This window comes from Gymnoscopelus braueri (genome assembly GCF_963280865.1).
Source record: "Gymnoscopelus braueri genome assembly, chromosome: 8".
NCBI lineage: Eukaryota > Metazoa > Chordata > Actinopteri > Myctophiformes > Myctophidae > Gymnoscopelus > Gymnoscopelus braueri.
Genome location: NC_137609.1, coordinates 40,753,892 through 40,773,389, shown reverse-complemented (window position 1 = coordinate 40,773,389; position 19,498 = coordinate 40,753,892). Strand labels below are relative to the sequence as shown.

Here is a 19,498-nt window from a genome sequence, read left to right as displayed (position 1 = left end):
ACGGTTGTGCCATTCAGTTTGTCACCACGCCACTTTCAAGCACTGATGCCAGTCAGTTTGGACAGTCTGTTTGTTTGAAAGTTTGTTTGCCAGGAAATCCACCTCAAATCTGAGGCCACAAGCCAGCTTGAATGTTGTCGCTGTCAGGTTTGAAAGCTTGTATGTACAAAATCTGTTCCTTTTCCTTCTTTTTTTGGGGCTTTTTCTGCCTTTTTATTGATAGGATAGTGGGCTGACAGGAAATGGGGAGAGAGATGGGGGGAGATCGTCGGGGTCGGGAGTCGAACCCGCGAAACGCTGTCAAGCTGGATTACCAGCATATGTGGTAAGCGCCCCCAACTGTGAAAAAAAAGCGGGCGCCCCCAACTGTTACTTTTCAGAAAACAGTTATATCAGAAACAGACAGTTATATCTTCATTCGTGTCAAAAATGATTGAAAAATAATGATGACGCTTTAGATTCCTGCACATGGAAAACTGGGCGGATCAGCTAAACACAGATGTGTGTGGTTGTGTGTATGTGTGTTCTCTTGCATGTGTGCGTTGAAACGTAATGCCAATGATATTTGTTCATAATATAATACTTACAGAACTTGAAGTTTACTGCAGTTCTTCAACAAGGAATAGTTGAGCATCTCAATCCGGTTCCCAACGAGATCACTGACGGGGAGAGAGAGAGAGAGAAAAAACATTTTTATCAGTACATTTCTCAAGAAGTACAACTATTTTATTATCAGAGTTTCACTCCGATTCCTTTTCTTTTCTTGAAAAAAAAAAAAGAAAAAAAAAAGAAAAAAAAGAAATAGAATTCTCCCCAGTTAATTGTATGCGTTCTGGAACAGTGCCCTTCATGAAGCATCTCTGTCAACAACAGCCCACTGTTCGTGTGTGCTCACCAGACCGTTAAGACCTACCGGCACACCCACCAAACCAGCTCCAAGCAGTGGGGGACAGTAACTAAGTACATTTAGGCTACTTGAGTACTCTATGTACATTGTTTGAGTATCTGTACTTTTTATTTTTGTTTATAGCCTACTGTACTTGACCTATGACTTTCTTTCACTCCACTACCTTTCAAAAGACAAACTTTATACTTTTAACCAATGTTCTAAATTTAACCTCCCCAATTCCCACTAGGACTCTATGATTGACTCTTTTTCATCGCTTGAGACTGGAGTACAGAGGCTAACCTTTATTATATATGATAATATTTTTAGACTCAATCCTACTCGGCTGAACTCTTCAGTGCCACTGGACGTCTAAAACGTCAAAACATTTATTTATTTTTTTGAAAAAAATGTTCAGAACCCAAGATATGATGATTTGAAAATGTTCTGCTCCATTCACTTCTTGTTTAACTTCTTACTGAAAAAGGCTGTATCTCGGCTCCTAAGCACTTTTTTTACAATGAATTTTGGCTGTGGCACTGAATGGCACTTTTTTACAATGAATTTTGGCCAGTGGCACTGAATGAGTTAAGAGCTGCATGGGACCAGGATCTCAGGATTACTGTCAGACAAGCAGTGGGAACAGATACTGGATCTGGGACACACATTATCTATATATGTGCAAGGCACAGATTGTTACAGTGTAAGGTTTGACATCTAGTCCATTTTACAAACGCAAAGCTAGCCGGGATATATCCTGAGAGTAGGGATGTTCGATGTTGGCTTTTTTACCGATAACCGATATACCGATATTGTCCAACTCCTAATTTCCGATACCGATATCAACCGATACCGATATATGCAGGCTTTTCACCAAAAGTCAACTAATTGTCAGGTAACAACATCACATATCTAATAAAATATAATAGCTATAATATCAATATAATATCTAATAAATCTAATATAATAGAGTGATGTTGTTAGATTTTCAATAAAGTGAGTCCCGGGACTCAATGGTTGCCATTTTGGGTGAGCCAATTGACCCTGATCCACATGGCGAGTTATTGCATTTACAACCTTGCTGGCCAGGAGGTTGATTCTCCTTAAATCAGGGGTGTCGAACTCATTTTGGGGTCGGGCCGAATTGGTCAAATGGTGACTTGGTGTGGGCCGAAACCAGTTGCGGACGTGCATGCTCGCTCACACGCATTCAGTCAGCATCTGTTGTCTCAGACACTGCCACTAACTACGTAGATCACTTTTTTTTATGTATTAAGAAGAATAGCTACTTTGATTATTGACATTAAAAACAAACAATGCAATTTGTAAGGAGCCCCAATAAACCATTTAAACCAAGTAGAATAATTCAATTTGAAATTAAACAATACCTGCTTATGTGTGTGGGTGGTTAGGTAATGATTACCATGTTTTAAGCCACGTTTTCACTACAGTGCCAGAATTTTTCCAGCAAAAGAATTAGATTGACGAATGGCTGAAAATTATTATTTAAACAATATATATATATGTTTATGTATATGTTTTTTTTAAATATTATTGCTGTCATGGCTATCTATGCCTCTGTTGTAGAGCTACATGATTACGGCAAAACTTATAAATGGATACATCCATCCCCTCCCACGCATAACAGGTGGATCCATGAAATCTTGTATTGTATTAAACTTGAGAGAATAAGGTTCTCCCTTGGCGGATCCTTGAAATCCTTTCACAAAACATGGCAACCATTATTGGATCATATTGGCACCCTTACTGTTGAAGTAGAAGAACTCAATATTTGACTCTGAGTAAATGAAATAAAAGTCCACACAACAGCATTGCCTTCATCAGGTGGAGGCCAACTGTGGCCGAAATGTAATATTGTCTGTGTTTTAAAGTAAACTAAATACTTAAAGTAGGAGCAATGCTCTAAAGATCTAAATATATCACGTATTAGAAGAACAATATCAGTCGGCAGAACCAGGGACGTGTGTTTTCAATGAATCTAATGTGGTTAAAATGGAGTTTGAAGTTACAATGGGTTTACATAGAAAGGGGGTGTGTCTGATTAGATTAATATCAAATATCTAAATACTGAATCAAGCTACTTAAAAACTCTCTGGGGTCCACACAAAAGCCAGAGTAGACATTAAAATGACCCCATAAACATGTTTGAAACCGACATATCCCTTTAACCGCAGATCGCAGGCTTCTCTCAGACAGAAAGTATGGTGAAACGTTGAAGTGGAATGTGATAGCGGTCATGTTTATATTGTACAACGCACACAGACCGCAGTGTTTTAAAACATTTCTCTTAAAATGTTCTGATGGGTATAAATTGCCTGATCTCATGTGGTGTCACAGCCGGTCGGAATAACACAGACGTACTCCGGGCCTGTCACCACTCGGTGCACACAGTCCAGCCACACTCCAGCAAGTGAAACAAAAGAAGTTCTTCGAAGCAGGACTAGATTTGGAGTGGAGCGATATTGGATAGCTGGCCAGGCGAGACACTTAATCCATTAAGACCGGGAACACATCTGTGTCATTTTAAGATTGCTTTGGAGATTTTTTAGTTTTTATCGTATTCCTAAGCCAATAATTTGATGACTGGCGGAAAGATGCTAATGTATCAGGTAGGAGACTCAAAGTTGACACTTTGTGACAGATTCTTTCCCGGTCTAAATGGGTTAACACATTGGGTGCCAGAATTTTATAATAACAGATTACGTTCGGTGCCAGAAATCTCACCGTTGCGCTGCGTTGTGCTGTTTAAATCTGTAGACTCCACGACGAGCGATCCATGAAAAAAAATGCATGCGTGTAGGTTGCGCGATGCTCCTGGCTAAAGTCTGAAACTACAACATGTCTCACGCGACTCACCATTGCAGAGCGATAGCGCATCGACTCGTTTTGCCCACTGTAAAAAGTTAAGGAGATACAGAGGTTTTTAGCAAGGAGATGGAAGCGGATGTGAGCGAGATTTTTTGGCACAGTGATCCATCTGTCCCTTACTTCTTAGATTGTTCATGGGTGATTCCAGGGCTGCGCTAGCACCCCCCCCCCCCCCCTTGTGGAAAAAACGAAAAAAACAAAAAGGTAAGAAAACCGGATTGTTGGCACTCCGCGGGTGTATATGCAAAACCGTAATATTACGGTTTTGGCACTCAATGTGTTAAGAGTGTGACAGCTCCATGACAGTCTGTGATGGCGTAAGCATGCACCAGGCCACTTGCTGTGGAATATGGCTGCTGGCCCACAGTGGCCTGTGACTGAACTGGACTGAACTGGAAATGCACTCTTGTCAAGGGAGTGTGACAATAATGGCAGAGTTAGGAGAAGTGTGCATGACTGATTGAAGCAGTGGTGGAAAAAGTACTCAAATGTTTTAGATCTGCTTTTTTCAAATAGCCTAGGTATAAAAGAGAGCTAAAGTGGTTAATGTACGTTTTATAATGTAATAATGTATATCTGCAAAGTAACTAGTAACTAAAGTTTTCAAATAACTGTGGAGTAAAAGTACAATATTTGCCTCTGAGATGTAGTGGAGTAGAAGTAAAAGTATCGACAATTGGAAATACTCCAGTAAAGTAAAGTACAGTACTTGAGTAAATGTACTTAGTTACTTTACACCGCTGCAAGTGAGTGTGACAGTAATGGCAGAGTAGGAGAAGTGTGCATGACTGACTGAAGCAATCAGCGATGAATCTTTTCTCAAGCATTAGAATTCAGACGAATTCAGACGTCGTCTCGGACGCAGTGAGCCCAACAGAAGTTCAAGCATTAGAATTCAGACGTCGTCTCGGACACAGTGAGCCCAACGGAAGTAATGGACTACACTGTGAATTTGAGCTACTGTCAGATGTTCTCTCTCTCTCTCTCTCTCTCTCTCTCTCTCTCTCTCTCTCTCTCTCTCTCTCTCTCTCTCTCTCTCTCTCTCTCTCTCTCTCTCATGGAAAAGTACACAATTTTTTAAAATTAAGTAAAAGTATCGATACTGCAATGTAGAAATACTCTGTTACAAGTAAAAGTCCAGAATTTAAAATCCGCTTGAGTAAAAGTACAAAAGTATTGGTATCAAAATGTACTTAAAGTACCAATAGTAAAAGTACTCATTATGCAGCATGTGCCATTTCATGTTTTCAAATGTATTTTGAAAATAGCAGATCTACAAGCTCACGATGTGTGCTTGACCATGAAATGAGAGTTTCTCCAGACCTCCATTCGGAGTGGAGCGAGAATGGAGGTTTGGCCAGTGGTGGAAAAAGTACTCAAACGTTTTGCTTAAGTAAAAGTATCAATACTGCAATGTAGAAGTACTCTGTTACAAGTAAAAGTCCGGAATTAAAAATGTACTTGAATAAAAGTACAACATTATTGGTATCAAAATGTACTTAAAGTACCAAAAGTAAAAGTACAAAAATGTTTGAAAATAGCCGATCTACAAGCTCGGCTTGCAGATCAGCTTGTAGATCGGCTATTTTCGAGACCGAGACCACCTGCTGGAGGCGCTGTGGAGAAAGCGAATAGACCCGCAGAGAACTGGGTCGATTCGAGCAATTTATGTCCATCAGCTAAATTGGAAGAGAAATGCACTAAAACATTGCCTGGGGGTAGGTGCACTACACAATATTTAAACAAACATGACACATTAAATATAAATGGGCATTCCAGTAAACACACCACATTTAGTGATATTTAGGGATTAAGTGATATTTCACTTCTCATATACTTCAATTCATTAAAGAGGTGGTGCCATGGTTTTGCACTTTTTCAGTTTTTCATGCGTCTATGAGGTTGATAGAACTTCATTAACCCCCCTGGTGGTGTTTTTATGGTGAATTATGTCTTCTCTGACTATTTTGAGTTTCTTCCTGGAGGCTGAAACCTTGAGGGTCAAACTTGCCAATAGAAAAACAGCACTTTAATGACACAGTAAAATTATACCCTCCCCCTCATTATCATAACACAACAGGTGTGAGCATGAGGAGGAGGAGGGACTAGGACAGGTGGGTGGTGCTAAGGTGGTGGAGGAGGTGCTAAGGTGAGAACCAGGTATACTTAATGAACTGGAGGCGTGTCCACATAAAAACATAATTTTAACTGTACACTTTAAAGAAAAAATCTTCCTCCTAGTATAACCATAATACCTGATGATTATATTTTAGGGGGGGGGGGGGAATCACTGAAAATCACGGCACCCCGTATTTAAGACCGGGAACACATCTGTGTCATTTTAAGAGACCTTTTTCTTTTTTCTTAATTTTTTATCCCACGATTTTGTAACCCTTTTTCACCCGGTGTCAATTTTCTAAGTGATCCTGGGTGCTACACTCCCCCCACCAGCCTAGGGAGCCCAGGGCAGAGCTCATGCCTCCTTCAATGCATGAGAGCCAACTGACCTTATTGTCACCTGACAGGGGAGAGTTTCCCCGGTAGGACGTAGTGCGTGGAAGGAACACGTTATTCCAACCAGTTCCTTTCCCCTCCATCAGGCGCCCCGGCTGTCATGGGGGAGGTGGTATAGCGACCAGGATTACTACATGTTTTTGTGAGGGTATTAACTACCCTAGGGGACACGGGGAGAACATGCAAACTCCACACAGAGTAGGCCCTTTCGCCAATCCCACCTAGGGTATGGGCGCTGATGACGCGGAGGAGAAGACACGCCCCCAGCGTCCACAGCGTCGAACCCAGGACCTTCTAGCTGTGAGGCGACAGCGCTACTGACTGCGTTTTGAACTTTTGTGTGACGCTGTAGTATGATCAAGTAGGGCATGCACGCGCACACAGACATCAAAGGGGGCTTGAGGCCCCGCCCTTTTGCCTGTCGGTAAAAAGTGCCCTCTCTCCAGACCATGGATGCAGCATTTACTATGGAGAAAAAAAAACGCAAATGCCCTCCTCTCCATGCCCTACTCGAAGGCAGCATTCAAGAGAATTGCCCCTTTCTTACTATCCTGAACGTGAATGCAGCATTTTATGTTGAAAGAATTGCCCTCTGTAGAAATCTATGCCGCCTATACGCTGAATCTCCAGTAAAGCTTGCTTAATTGAGCGCGGTGCCACGTAGTGTGCAACAAAGTATACACACAATCGAAACCTGGCCCGGGGCGCACAACGCACATGTCCACTCAACAACGAGGAGAGGAGAGGAGAGGAGAAGACGCGTGATCCGTCTTAATGTGAGGCAGATAAGTATGTGTGGGGGGATTTTTTTTTTATCATACTGTTCATTTCAAATGACTTGTCAAGCAGGGAGAGCATGTGGTGAGATGAAATGATATCTAGACATCGTTTACATGTAACCAGTGGTGGAAAGTAACTAAGTACATTTACTCAAGTACTGTACTTAAGTACAATTTTGAGGTATTTGTACTTTACTTGAGTATTTCCAATTTCCAATACTTTTACTTCTACTCCACTACATCTCAGAGGCAAATATTGTACTTTTACTCCACTACATTTATTTGAAAACTTTAGTTACTAGTTACTTTTCAGATATAAATTATGATATAATGAAACATACATTAACCACTTTAATCCTATTTTATACATAGGCTATTTGAAAATAGCAGATCTACAAGCTCACAACGCGTCGCATCGCGACGCGTTGTGAGCTTGTAGATCGGCTATTTTCAAATATTTAGTACTTTTACTTTTGGTACTTTAAGTACATTTTGATGCCAATACTTTTGTACTTTTACTCAAGTACATTTTGAATTCTGGACTTTTACTTGTAACAGAGTATTTTTATATTGCAGTATTGGTACTTTTACTTAAGTAAAGAATTTGAGTACTTTTTCCACCACTGCATGTAACACACACACACACACACACACACACACACACACACACACACACACACACACACACACAGGGGACTCACAGCCAGCCCAGAGAGGGCATGTGATGACAGAAGCTGGGATGGGACATCTGCTCTAGAGAGGCGTTCACCATGGACCTGCAGAGAGAGAGAGGGAGACAGACAAAAAAACATTTCTCTCACGAGTGTCTGTTTCTCAAATGCTGCTATACTTGTGGGAACATTTTGGTTAGTTATACGCAGTGGCGGAAGAAGTACTCAAATATTTTACTTAAGTAAAAGTACCAATACCACAATTTAAAAAATACTCCGTTACAAATAAAAGGCCTGTGTTCCAAATGTTACTTGAGTAAAAGTATCGGTAAAACATGTTTAAAAATAGCAGATCTACAAGCTCACAACGCGCCGCGTTGTGAGCTTGTAGATATGCTATTTTCAAATAGCCCATGTATAAAATAGGGCTAAAGTGGTTAATGTATGTTTTATAATATAATGATTTATATCTGCAAAGTAACTAGTAACTAAAGTTTTCAAATAATTATAGTGGAGTAAAAGTATAATATTTGTCTCTGAGATGTAGTGGAGTAGAAGTAAAAGTACTAACAACTGGAAACACTCCAGTAAAGTAAAAATACCTCAAAATTGTACTTAAGTACAGTACTTGAGTAAATGTACTTAGTTACTTTCCACCACTTGTTATACAAGTACACACGCACGTGTGGACACACACACACACACACACACACACACACACACACACACACACACACACACACACACACACACACACACACACACACACACACACACACACACACACACACACACACACACACACACACACACGATAAAGGCAAACAGAATGAAGAAGTGTGCATCTCCAGTGAAGCGAGGCTTGTTTATGCGAGGCTTGGCACCGCTGTCACTATAGTGAACTGAACAACAACACCTCCTCAACCTTACACAAAAGGAAAGACATTTCAAACAGATTCAAGAGATGCAAGAGGAGGTTTTTATGTGTCACACAGTGAAATGTTCGGCATGCAGAGACTGCGCTAATAACAACAACAACAACAACAACAACACAGTGAACAACAAGATAATACTAATAGCAGTGGTGGAAAAAGTACTAAAGTAAATGTATCAATACTGCAACGTAGAAATACTAGATATACAAGCAATAGTCCAGCATTCAAAATTCAATTATTTGTATGAAAATGTACTGAAAGTACAGTCTCCTGGATTCTGACAGTAGAAAGTACTCATTAGGCAGAATGTCCCGTTTCACGGGTTTTCAAATGTATAAAAATATGTTGAAAATAGCAGATCTACAAGCTCACAATGCGTCGCGATGCATTGTGAGCTTGTAGATCGGCAATTTTCAAATGACCGAAATGTATATGTTACAGGTAAATTGGCATTCCAGGTAAATTTGAAAAGAAGCGCTTGTTTTCACCGCCCCCCCCAGGCAATTCTGTAGAATCAACACTAGAGGGCAATGCAAGCCAGACATGCGCCCCACACCACGCACGCATGCACAAACGAGCACGCACACGCATGCGCACACGCGCACGCACGCACGCACGCACGCACGCACGCACGCACACACACACACACACACACACACACACACACACACACACACACACACACACACACACACACACACACACACACACACACACACACACACACACACACACACACACACACACACACACACAGCCATATTCCATGCAGTTGAAGCACAAGGGGGCGAGGGGGCGGTGCTGGCGGGCTATGTTAGTGCAGTGAGTGGCAGTTGGGGCAAACGCAGTCCCCACAACATCATTTACGATTCTGTGCCTATCGGTACATAACTCGGATGGCGCTTTAGTCGACTAGCAGACCATCGGCCGGTCGTCGCGGGCACTCGCGCCTGGAGGCGCTCGGGCGCGACTCCTCGGCCTCAAGGTCTGCTGAGTCGGCGCGCCTCCGTCATGGTCCAAAACTATACTTTATCGGCGAAAAAAAGTAGTCCGCGGTTGTTTGAAAAAGTAATATCCCAAGCGGGAGTCAAACCCAGACTCCCTGTGGTAGTGGATGGGGAGTCCAATGATTATCAAAGTACGCCACTGAGGCTGGTGCTTGCATTTCCTGGTTGCTATCATTTGTTGTCGTCCTCGCATCAAAGCCTCGCCTCGCAGCCCCGCGCCTAAAAACAAGCGCTCCACTTCCAATTTACCTGGAATGCCAATTTACCTGTGACATATATAGGGCTGAAGTGGTTAATGTATGTTTTGTAATAATAATCAAAATCCACAAAGTAACTAAAGTTTTCAAATAATTGTAGTGGAGTAAAAGTACAATATTTTACTCTAAGATGTTGTGGAGTAGAAGTAAAAGTATTGGAAATTGGAAATACTCAAGTAAAGTACAAATACCTGAAAATTGTACTTAAGTACAGTAAGTAAATGTACTTACTTTCCACCACTGAATACTAATAGAGATGATACTGGATGTAATAAAATAGGAAAATAAAATAAGTTAAGTTAACCACTTGAACTCTCTGTTCTTAGTAAAAAAACTCCATCCATCTACATCAAAATCTCAAACACGACGCGTTGTGATCTCGTAGATCGGCAATTGTTTTGGCTAACGTTCCCCTCAGAATATGGATGGTTCAAGTGGTTACATTTTAAAAGTATATATTTATATAACGTCTCTGTCGGGTGCAAACCTCATATTTCCATAATTTATGCTTTGGCTATTCAAAAATAGCAGATCTACAAGCTCATAGCCGCGCTATGAGCTTCTAGATCTGCTGTTTTTGAATAGCCAAAGCATAAATTATGGCTATAGCTAAAATAAAAAAATGACACAGATGTGTTCCAGGCCTTAATGGGTTAATACATGAAAAACACAAAAGTTAAACTTTGGAGATAAGAGGTATCTGCCCCGACAGCAACGATAATATATATATATATATATTTGCAACACTCCATCCATCCATCTTTATCCGCTTATCCGCAGTCGGGTCACGGAGGTGACAGCTCCAGCGGATTATCTCAGACTTCCCTCTCCTGAGGCACATTAGCCACTTCTAACAGGGGAGACAGACAGGCTGTGGAGATACGGTAATCCCCCCCCCTTATCTGGTCCTTTGGTCTGCCCCGAGCAGTGGTGGAAAGTAACTAAGTACATTTACTTAAGTACTGTACTTAAGTACAATTTTGAGGTATTTGTACTTTACTTGAGTATTTCCAATTTCCAATACTTTTACTTCTACTCCACTACATCTCAGAGGCAAATATTGTACTTTTACTCCACTACAATTATTTGGAAACTTTAGTTACTAGTTACTTTTCAGGTATAAATTATGATATAATGAAACATACATTAACCACTTTATCCCTATTTTATACATATGGCTATTTGAAAATAGCCGATCTACAAGCTCACAACGCGTCGCGATGCGACGCGTTGTGAGCTTGTAGATCTGCTATTTTCAAAGATTTAGTACTTTTACTTTTGGTACTTTAAGTACATTTTGATGCCAATACTTTTGTACTTTTACTCAAGTACATTTTTAATTCTGGACGTTTACTTGTAACAGAGTATTTTTATATTGCAGTATTGGTACTTTTACTTAAGTAAAGAATTTGAGTACTTTTTCCACCACTGGCCCCGAGGCCTCCTCCCAGTGAGGGACGTTCCCCCCCGGAGACCTCCCTCCACTAGCAGCCAGACACCCAGGAGGTCAGACCGTACTAGATGCCCGAAAGTTGGCAAAACTACAGGCAAAAACCACTTTAGCAGATAAAAAAGTAAAGTTGGCAATAGAACAAGTAAAACCACTTTAGGAATGTGTGCAGTATGTGGGGGTGGGGTGGGGAGAATGATTTATTTATCTGGCTTTATAGTAATGTGTAAAATAAAATAAAGAATTGGCAGGAAAAATATGCGTTTTTGAGAAAATTATTTAGGAGAACATATACTTTAGGTAAGTAGTTCTAAAACGTTATTTTGGCATCAGTACCCCTCTTTCCCTGATGCCTGAAATGGAGTGAATGAGTTGCAATTAGCGTCCCCTGAGCATATCTATTTTAAAATGTAGCCATAACATTTCAGCAAGTCCAGTTTTGATGTCAAAATAACACAGCATGAAGTTAAATAAGTATAGAGTACAGAAGTCCTGACGCACTCGTTCATCCCCTGGGTCGTAAAGTAATTTCTCTATGGAGAATAACATTGGGTCATCTTAGAATCGTCTCATATAAATGGTAAATGGTGCATTCATATAGCGCTTTTATCCAAAGCGCTTTACATAGATTGTGCATTACATTCACCCATTCACACACACATTCATACACCGATGACGGAGGAAACCATGCAAGGCACCAACCTGCTCATCGGGAGCGTCTTGCTCAAGGACACTTTGACACTAACTCTGGGGGAGCCCCCCAGCCCGGAATCGAACTGGGAACCTTGCGGTTTCCAGTTCACTCTACCCGGCCACTCTACCCCTGAGCCACTGCCGCCCGCTGTAAGAATTGTGGTCCAAAAATAAACAAACTGTCACCCAGGTAGGATGCGTAAATTACGTCAGACTTCGGTGCTCTATTGCCTTTATTGTCTTTAGGGCAGGGGTCTTCAACGTTTTTTCAGGCCAAGGACCGTTGAGAGAGCTGAGAAAGAGAGATGAAGCAGGGACCCCCACTGCATATTGTAGTAGGGTTCCCCGGACCCCCTGTTGAAGACCCATGCCCTTAGAGCAAGGCTACTACCCAAACGAGTGCCCTTGCCGATTGGAGCCAAGTCCACTTCTGCACCAATCAGCGCCTGTTGGACTTGCATAACGAGATGCTGGGAATCATAAATCTAAATCATCCATCCTCGCAGTGGTTTAAAGTAACTACAGTACATTTACTAGTACACAGGATTTTTTTACTTTACTGAAGTATTTCCCATTTTCAGTACTTTTACTTCTACTCCACTACATCTCAGAGGCAAATATTGTACTTTTACTCCACTACAATTAATTGAAAACTTTAGTTACTAGTTACTTTGTAGATTTAGATTATTATCACAAAATAAACATTAACCACTTCAGCCCTATATATATTTTGGCCATTAGAAAATAGCCGATCTACAAGCTCACAATGCGTCGCAATGTGACGCATTGTGAGCTTGATTACTGATACTTCTGTACTTTTACTCAAGTACATTTTTTATACATTTTGTTTACTTGTAACAGAGTATTTGTACATTGCAGTATTGATACTTTTACTTAAGTAGAGATTTGGTGTAGGTCAAAAAGTGATATGGATCAATTCCAAATATTATCAAAACATTCTGAGGCACCCCTGGACTGGTACCACGGCACCCACTTTGAGAAACCCTGCTCTAATCAACCTGCTGCCTATAAGACTGGACTCATTCCACACACACACACACACACACACACACTGTCAGTACGTACTTTGTCATTCCTGTGATCTGCCTTGGAGAGTCGTGCTTGTTGTTTCATGCTTCTGAAAGGTTTGCACCTCCTGTTCTGCATGTTACCTACGTTTGGCTGTAAGCTTGAACTACTGCTGAATAAATCTGAATTGAAACGATTCTGCTTGTGGCTTCTGCATTTGGGTTCAGTCATTCTGCATTCCTGACAACATCATCATGACTGCTGTACTGATTTGATTTATAATGAGTTAAAAGAAAACACATGACATATACTCTAGACATGCTGGCATTTTATGACATTCCCACAATGGGGAACGCAATGGTTCATGTGGTTAAAATGACTAACGGTTCCATCCTCAAAAAATATGACCACAGATACATATTAAAGGGATATTTCACTTTCAAAAAAACTTTTGGTCATTTTATCATCTACTCAGGCCTTTGTGAACCCCCCAGACAGTTTTTAAGTAGCTTGATTCATTATTTAGATATTTGATATTCATTTTATCAGACACGCCCCCTTCCTATACAAACCCATTGTAACTTCAAACTCCATTTTAACCATGATAGATTCATCAAAAACACCCGTCCTTGGTTCTGGTGACTCACCCTGTCCTCCTAATGCATGAGGGGGCAGTGTTTTTCCGATTACTTTTTTCATTTATTTTATTACATTTTTATATTGTATTTTATTTGTTTTCATTTTCCAAAGAAAATATAAAAAATAAATGAAAAAAGTAATTGAAAAAACACGGCCCCCTCACACATTAGGGGGGCAGGGTGAGTCACCAGAACCAAGGACGGGTGTTTTTGATGAATCTAACATGTTAAAAATGGAGTTTGAAGTTACAATGGGTTTGTATAGGAAGGGGGCGTGTCTGATAAAATGAATATCAAATATCTAAATAATGAATCAAGCAACTTAAAAACTGTCTGGGGGGTTCACAAAGGCCTGAGTAGATGATAAAATGACCAAAAGTTTTTTTGAAAGTGAAACACCCCTTTAACACAGAAATACTTTTGAAATGTCAAAAGAAGGGCAACACACTCACAGGAACATGAGAGACTGGAGTCCACGGAAGGTGTCGTGAGACAGCCTTGTTAGAGGGTTGTTATCCAACATCCTGACGAAACAAAGAAACAAAAACTCATTACAGGATTACAAGACAAATCACAGGAACATGAGAGACTGGAGTCCACGGAAGGTGTCGTGAGACAGCCTTGTTAGAGGGTTGTTATCCAACATCCTGACGAAACAAAGAAACAAAAACTCATTACAGGATTACAAGACAAAGGCACTCACTTACTCATTCTTTATTGGCCAACGCGTTGTGATATAGAACATTGTATTGCAATAAGTATTGTGTGACATCGTGGCAAATGGTGGCGAGGCAATAGATTAGCGGTGTTGGTATTATTATGAGGTGCGCCCCCCCCCCCCCCCAAACAGGGTTTGCAGAGGCGAAGAGAGAAGCCCTGCTGTATATCCAAAAAGTCTAACCTAAATGTACAGAAATGTGCTCTATCGGGCCGAAAATGTAGTGTAATGAAGGGGGGAGGGGGGGGGAGTCATGTAGTCAAATGGCTGAAAAGTATATAGGGCTGAAGTGGTTAATATATGTGTTGAAATAATAATAAAAATTTACAAAGTAGATATTGTAGCCCTATTATACATTAGTATAATGTACACGTTCATTGCAACAGCGGTCTCTCTGTGTCTCTCTCTCTCTCTCACTCTGTGTGGAGGGAGCATGGTCGAGTGAGCATTTGAGTTTGTATTGAGAAAGAGAGTGGACAATGTTGCCATGTCCATTAATTGTAAGCGACTTGTAAGCGACTTTGAGCGAGGAGGAATGGAGGCAAATGGAGGAAAATTCACAGACCGGATTGCTTATTTCTCGCGCGCAACCTGGCAACGTTGTTTCTCCGTGAATACTGTAGCGTTGTTGATAATGTTGTCTTTGGGATGTACATGGCACGTGAATGACGGACATATTACCGTGAGTGTGGTGTGATAGAGACATGACTAAAGTGAAAGCAACGGCGCGGGTTGAAGCGAAGTGGTCGCGTGTGTTGTTGTTGTGGGGAGATTTGAATGGCGGCTGCGTCGTGTTGGTTTGGGTTTCGCTCGGCGGTGGTCGGTGCTCACGCTAAAGGGAACAAAATGGTGTACCCGTGATGTTGGTCGCAATTAATTATGCTCCGAGGAGGCAAATGTGTGGTGAGCAATGAAAAGTAGCCTACGCCACCTGTCAATTAATCGCGCACGTTGTGGCTTGTGTGGCTAATGACAGTGATATGTTGTGGTTGTGTTAATGGAAGGGAAACAATGATAACGGAAGTGAATGAGTGAATGATGACGGAAGACGGGACTTATCTGCAATGTATTATAGGATGTATATAAATCTTTTGAAAATATCAGATCTACAAGCTCACTTGTGAGCTTGTAGATCTGCTATTTTCAAATGGCCAAAATGTGTATAGGGCTGAAGCGAGTAATGTATGTTTTGTAACCAAAAATCCAAATCTACAAAGCAACTAGTAACTAAAGTTTTCAAATAATTGTAGTGGAGTAAAAGTACAATATTTGCCTCTGAGATGTAGAGGAGTAGAAGTAAAAGTACTGAACATTGGAAATACTCCAGTAAAGTAAAAATACTTCTAAATTGTACTTAAGCATATTACTTGAGTAAATGTACTTAGTTACTTTAAACCACTGCTCATGAGCGTGTCCAGAGGAAGCGCACCTGCCTATCTTCCAAAAACCCATTACAGTCGCAACATTTCACATCATGTTTTACATAATTACAGGCTTAGAAGCGTATTACAAGCTCACAGCGTGTCGCATCAGTGGCTTCAAAACCGCTCTGTATAGAAACCAACGGGTGAAGACACGGCTCCCCTGATTCGTTATTTATTTTTTACAGTCTATGATTTGGTCAGAGAATATATTGCACTTTTACCCTTTTAGGAGAGTATTTTATTGTATTATTGTAAAGCACTTTGTAACTATTTTTGAAAAGCACTTCATGAATAAAGTGTGTAATAATAATAATAATAATAATGATAATAATAATAATAACAATAACAATTATAATTATTATTATTATTACCCGACCACTGTATCTAAATGACTCAATAGAATAGCAGGGTGACCAATGCAACCACTGCAGTTGTGTCAGTTATATTGCATTAACCATACAGATTGGTAGAGTATGTAAAGTAACACTTTATTCACTGAAAAGGGTTATGGATCGCAGCTTTAAGTGGTTAACGTGATGCTGGACCCTCCAACATGGCCATGATGTCGTCTCTGTCGGGTGGAAACCTCGTCATGTCCAAAACTGTTACTTTTCAGGATTCCAAATTCAAAAATAGCAAAAGTAGCAGATCTACAAGCTCGGGCTTGTAGATCTGCTACTTTTTGATGCTTTTGTGTGACGCTGTAGTGCGATCAAGTAGGGCGTTAATTTACGAGAAAAAAAACACACAAAAAGTTAAAATATGGAGAGGATATAGGAGGTTTCTGCCCGTCAGTGGTTCCCAACCTTTTTTTCCTTTGGAAGCCCCCTTCTTACATCTGACAAAAGCTGAGGCCCCGCCCCCACATTTATTTTTTGAAAAACTCATGAAAATAGGTGTGCAAATCTTTGAATATATATGTTTTTTAAAGCGAACATTTTTTTACTCAAATCTTTGCTTCTGGGGGATTCTACAAATGTCTTCTATATTCTAACAGTTTTTTTTTGTTGCTAATATCAGTGGTTCTCAAACTTCTTTCATGTCAAGCACCCCCCAAAATGAATGAAATGGCCGCAGACCCCCATCTCAAAACATGTTGTTCCAGGGGGGACCTACCCCCCCTCCCCCAGGAGCAAAGATTTCAGTTAAAAATGTTCGCTTTAAAAATATATATATATTCAAAGATTTGCACACATTTAAAAAAAATAGCAGATATACATGCTCGTAGAGCTTGTATATCTGCTAAGATATCTGCTAAGATATCTAAAATGACGCTTTCCCGGTCTGAATGGATTAACCCAAAAGTCGACTAGTCGACTTCAGTCACAAGTACTGTAGACGCCCACCGGGAGATGTCAAAGGAGCATTTGTATTTGATTTTAATTATTTTTTATCATTATTTGAGTGTGTGCGTGTGTATGTACGGAATGCACACAGTAGGATTGGCTATTATCAAGGAGCAGGAGTGATTCTTTCCTTTTCCAACTGTGTTATACTGTATGTATACTCATTTTGTTTTTCAATTTGACTGACCAGGCATCGGCGGTTCTCAGCCATTAATTAACGAGCCCTTTGCAGCTGTGCCTCTGCCTTTGATGTGCCGAGGTCCGCTGCGCTGCGTGTGCTCTGTCCCAGTGATTGACAGGCTGAACTGTGCACCGTTTCAGAAGTCATACTGCTGTTCTTGTTAGAAAGCTGTCTGCCTGTAATAATGACAACATTGATGTCGGCGTCTGTCACTGTCTGCTGCTCATTGTTGGACAGCAGTCTGAGTGATTGTTCCCCCCGGTTGGTCCTCCCCCCCCCCCCCATTTGTCAAAGTGATGATGTCATCAAACGACAGGGTCGGCGCGACTTTGACTTTTACTGACAGCAAGTCGACTTGCAAAATATGAAGGCGTTATTGCCCTAGCACACTCGCGCACATATTGTACATACAAGTTCTGGTAGGGCAAAGGTACAGGGGGGAGGCCGGGGGGGGCGTGCAGCGCAGAAACTTTTCGCTTCACCAGCGCGTTTCACCGTTTTAGCACTCCTTCAGCAGCCTTTGCTTCTAGTTAAGTCTTCTTTCACTTTCTCCCCGCCGTTTGGTACCCCCCCTCCCAAGGTTGGTGCCCTGTGCTGCAGCACCTAAAGCCCTTCCATTAAGCCGGCACTGAACTCAAGACAGATTCTGCTGTTAGCAGAGAATCTGTGAGAGATTATCTGAAAACAGACAAGGCCTCAATACAAGCCCCAGTGGTTTCATGGGTCTGGGCATTCTCTGTTCCAGATGGAAAATCCTCCAGGAATATTGGCCACATTAAAAAGGACATGCCGCGTCTGCAGGCCTTTCACAACAACTCATGAAACACATCGTTATGAAAAGCCCATGACTGCTCTGTGTATTGCTCAACCGTGACCGTTTGATTTTTGATAGCTAGTTTAAACTTAATAGACCCGTAGGGGACTCCAGTCAACTCGGGTTTATGAGTCCTATGTGTATTCACATCGTGACTATTGATATTTCTCAATTGATATTTGATGTACTTTATTATCCCATTGGGGAAATGTGTCCCATTAGTGAATGTGACTCATGCTAACGGGCCTTGCTTCTTCCCAGCTGAAAACGCCAGGCGCTCGCCAAAAAACGCCTCCAAGCGCCTTTTATTTCTACTCCACTACATCGGGAAATATTGTACTTTTTACTCCACTACAATTATATGAAAACTTAAGACTAGATTTTGATTACACTTCAGCCCCATATACATTTCGGCCATTTGAAAATAGCCGATCTACAGGCTCACAATGCGTCGCATGTGAACTTGTAGATCTGCTATTTTCAAAAGATTTTGTATAATTGTTATACATTTGAAAACTTGTGAAATGGGACATTCTGCATAATGAGCACTTTCTACTTTTGGACTTTAAGTCCATTTTGATACCAATGCTTTTGGACTTTTAAGTCAATTTTGAATTCCGGACTTCCAAACAGAGTATTTCTACATTTAAGAAAAGAAATTAGAACTTTTTCCACCACTGGTCAGGAGTAATTATGTCCATTTTATTTGTCCCTCACCTTTCAGACAAGGTGAGGGACACTGTAACTCCTAATTCCTTGGGAGGAAAGTTAGACTGGAAAAAATGTGTGTGTGTGTGTGTGTGTGTGTGTGTGTGTGTGTGTGTGTGTGTGTGTGTGTGGGGGGGGGGGGTTAGGGAAGTTACTCGCTAGCCATAAACACGGGTCCGCAACAAAACATGAGTCTGCGAGCCCATACGCTTGGGAGACAGCGGCCTAGCATCTTTTCTACTTACAGCCACTGTAATTGGTGGAGGTCACTGAACACACCCGGACTCAGATGGGTTATGAGGTTATCGCTCAGATGCCTGGGAGACACACAACATTGCATCAGATAGAGTCAGACAACATTGTATATCATCTCTGTCGGGTGGAAACCTCACATGTCCAAAACTGTTGCTTTTCAAGATTCAAATTCAAAAGTAGCAAAAGTAGCAGATCAACAAGCTCGAAACGCGCCGCTTCGTGCCTCGTTTCGAGCTTGTGGATTTGCTACTTTTAATGCTTTTGTGTGACACTGTAGCATGATAGGTCATGATAGGTCTGCTAT

General features: G+C 41.1%; 1 protein-coding gene across 1 annotated transcript in view; it reads right to left on the bottom strand.

Annotated features, from left to right (window-relative positions):
* rxfp2a (relaxin family peptide receptor 2a) overlaps nt 1–19,498 on the bottom strand; it is a 146,513-nt gene that overhangs the window by 26,970 nt on the left and 100,045 nt on the right. Inside the window, exons 8-11 of the mRNA XM_080435010.1 lie at nt 19,185–19,256; nt 14,201–14,272; nt 7,770–7,844; nt 588–659 (exon numbers count right to left, since the gene is read on the bottom strand). Coding sequence (XP_080291136.1) covers nt 588–659; nt 7,770–7,844; nt 14,201–14,272; nt 19,185–19,256 — 291 coding nt within the window. The remainder of the gene's footprint in view (nt 1–587; nt 660–7,769; nt 7,845–14,200; nt 14,273–19,184; nt 19,257–19,498) is intronic.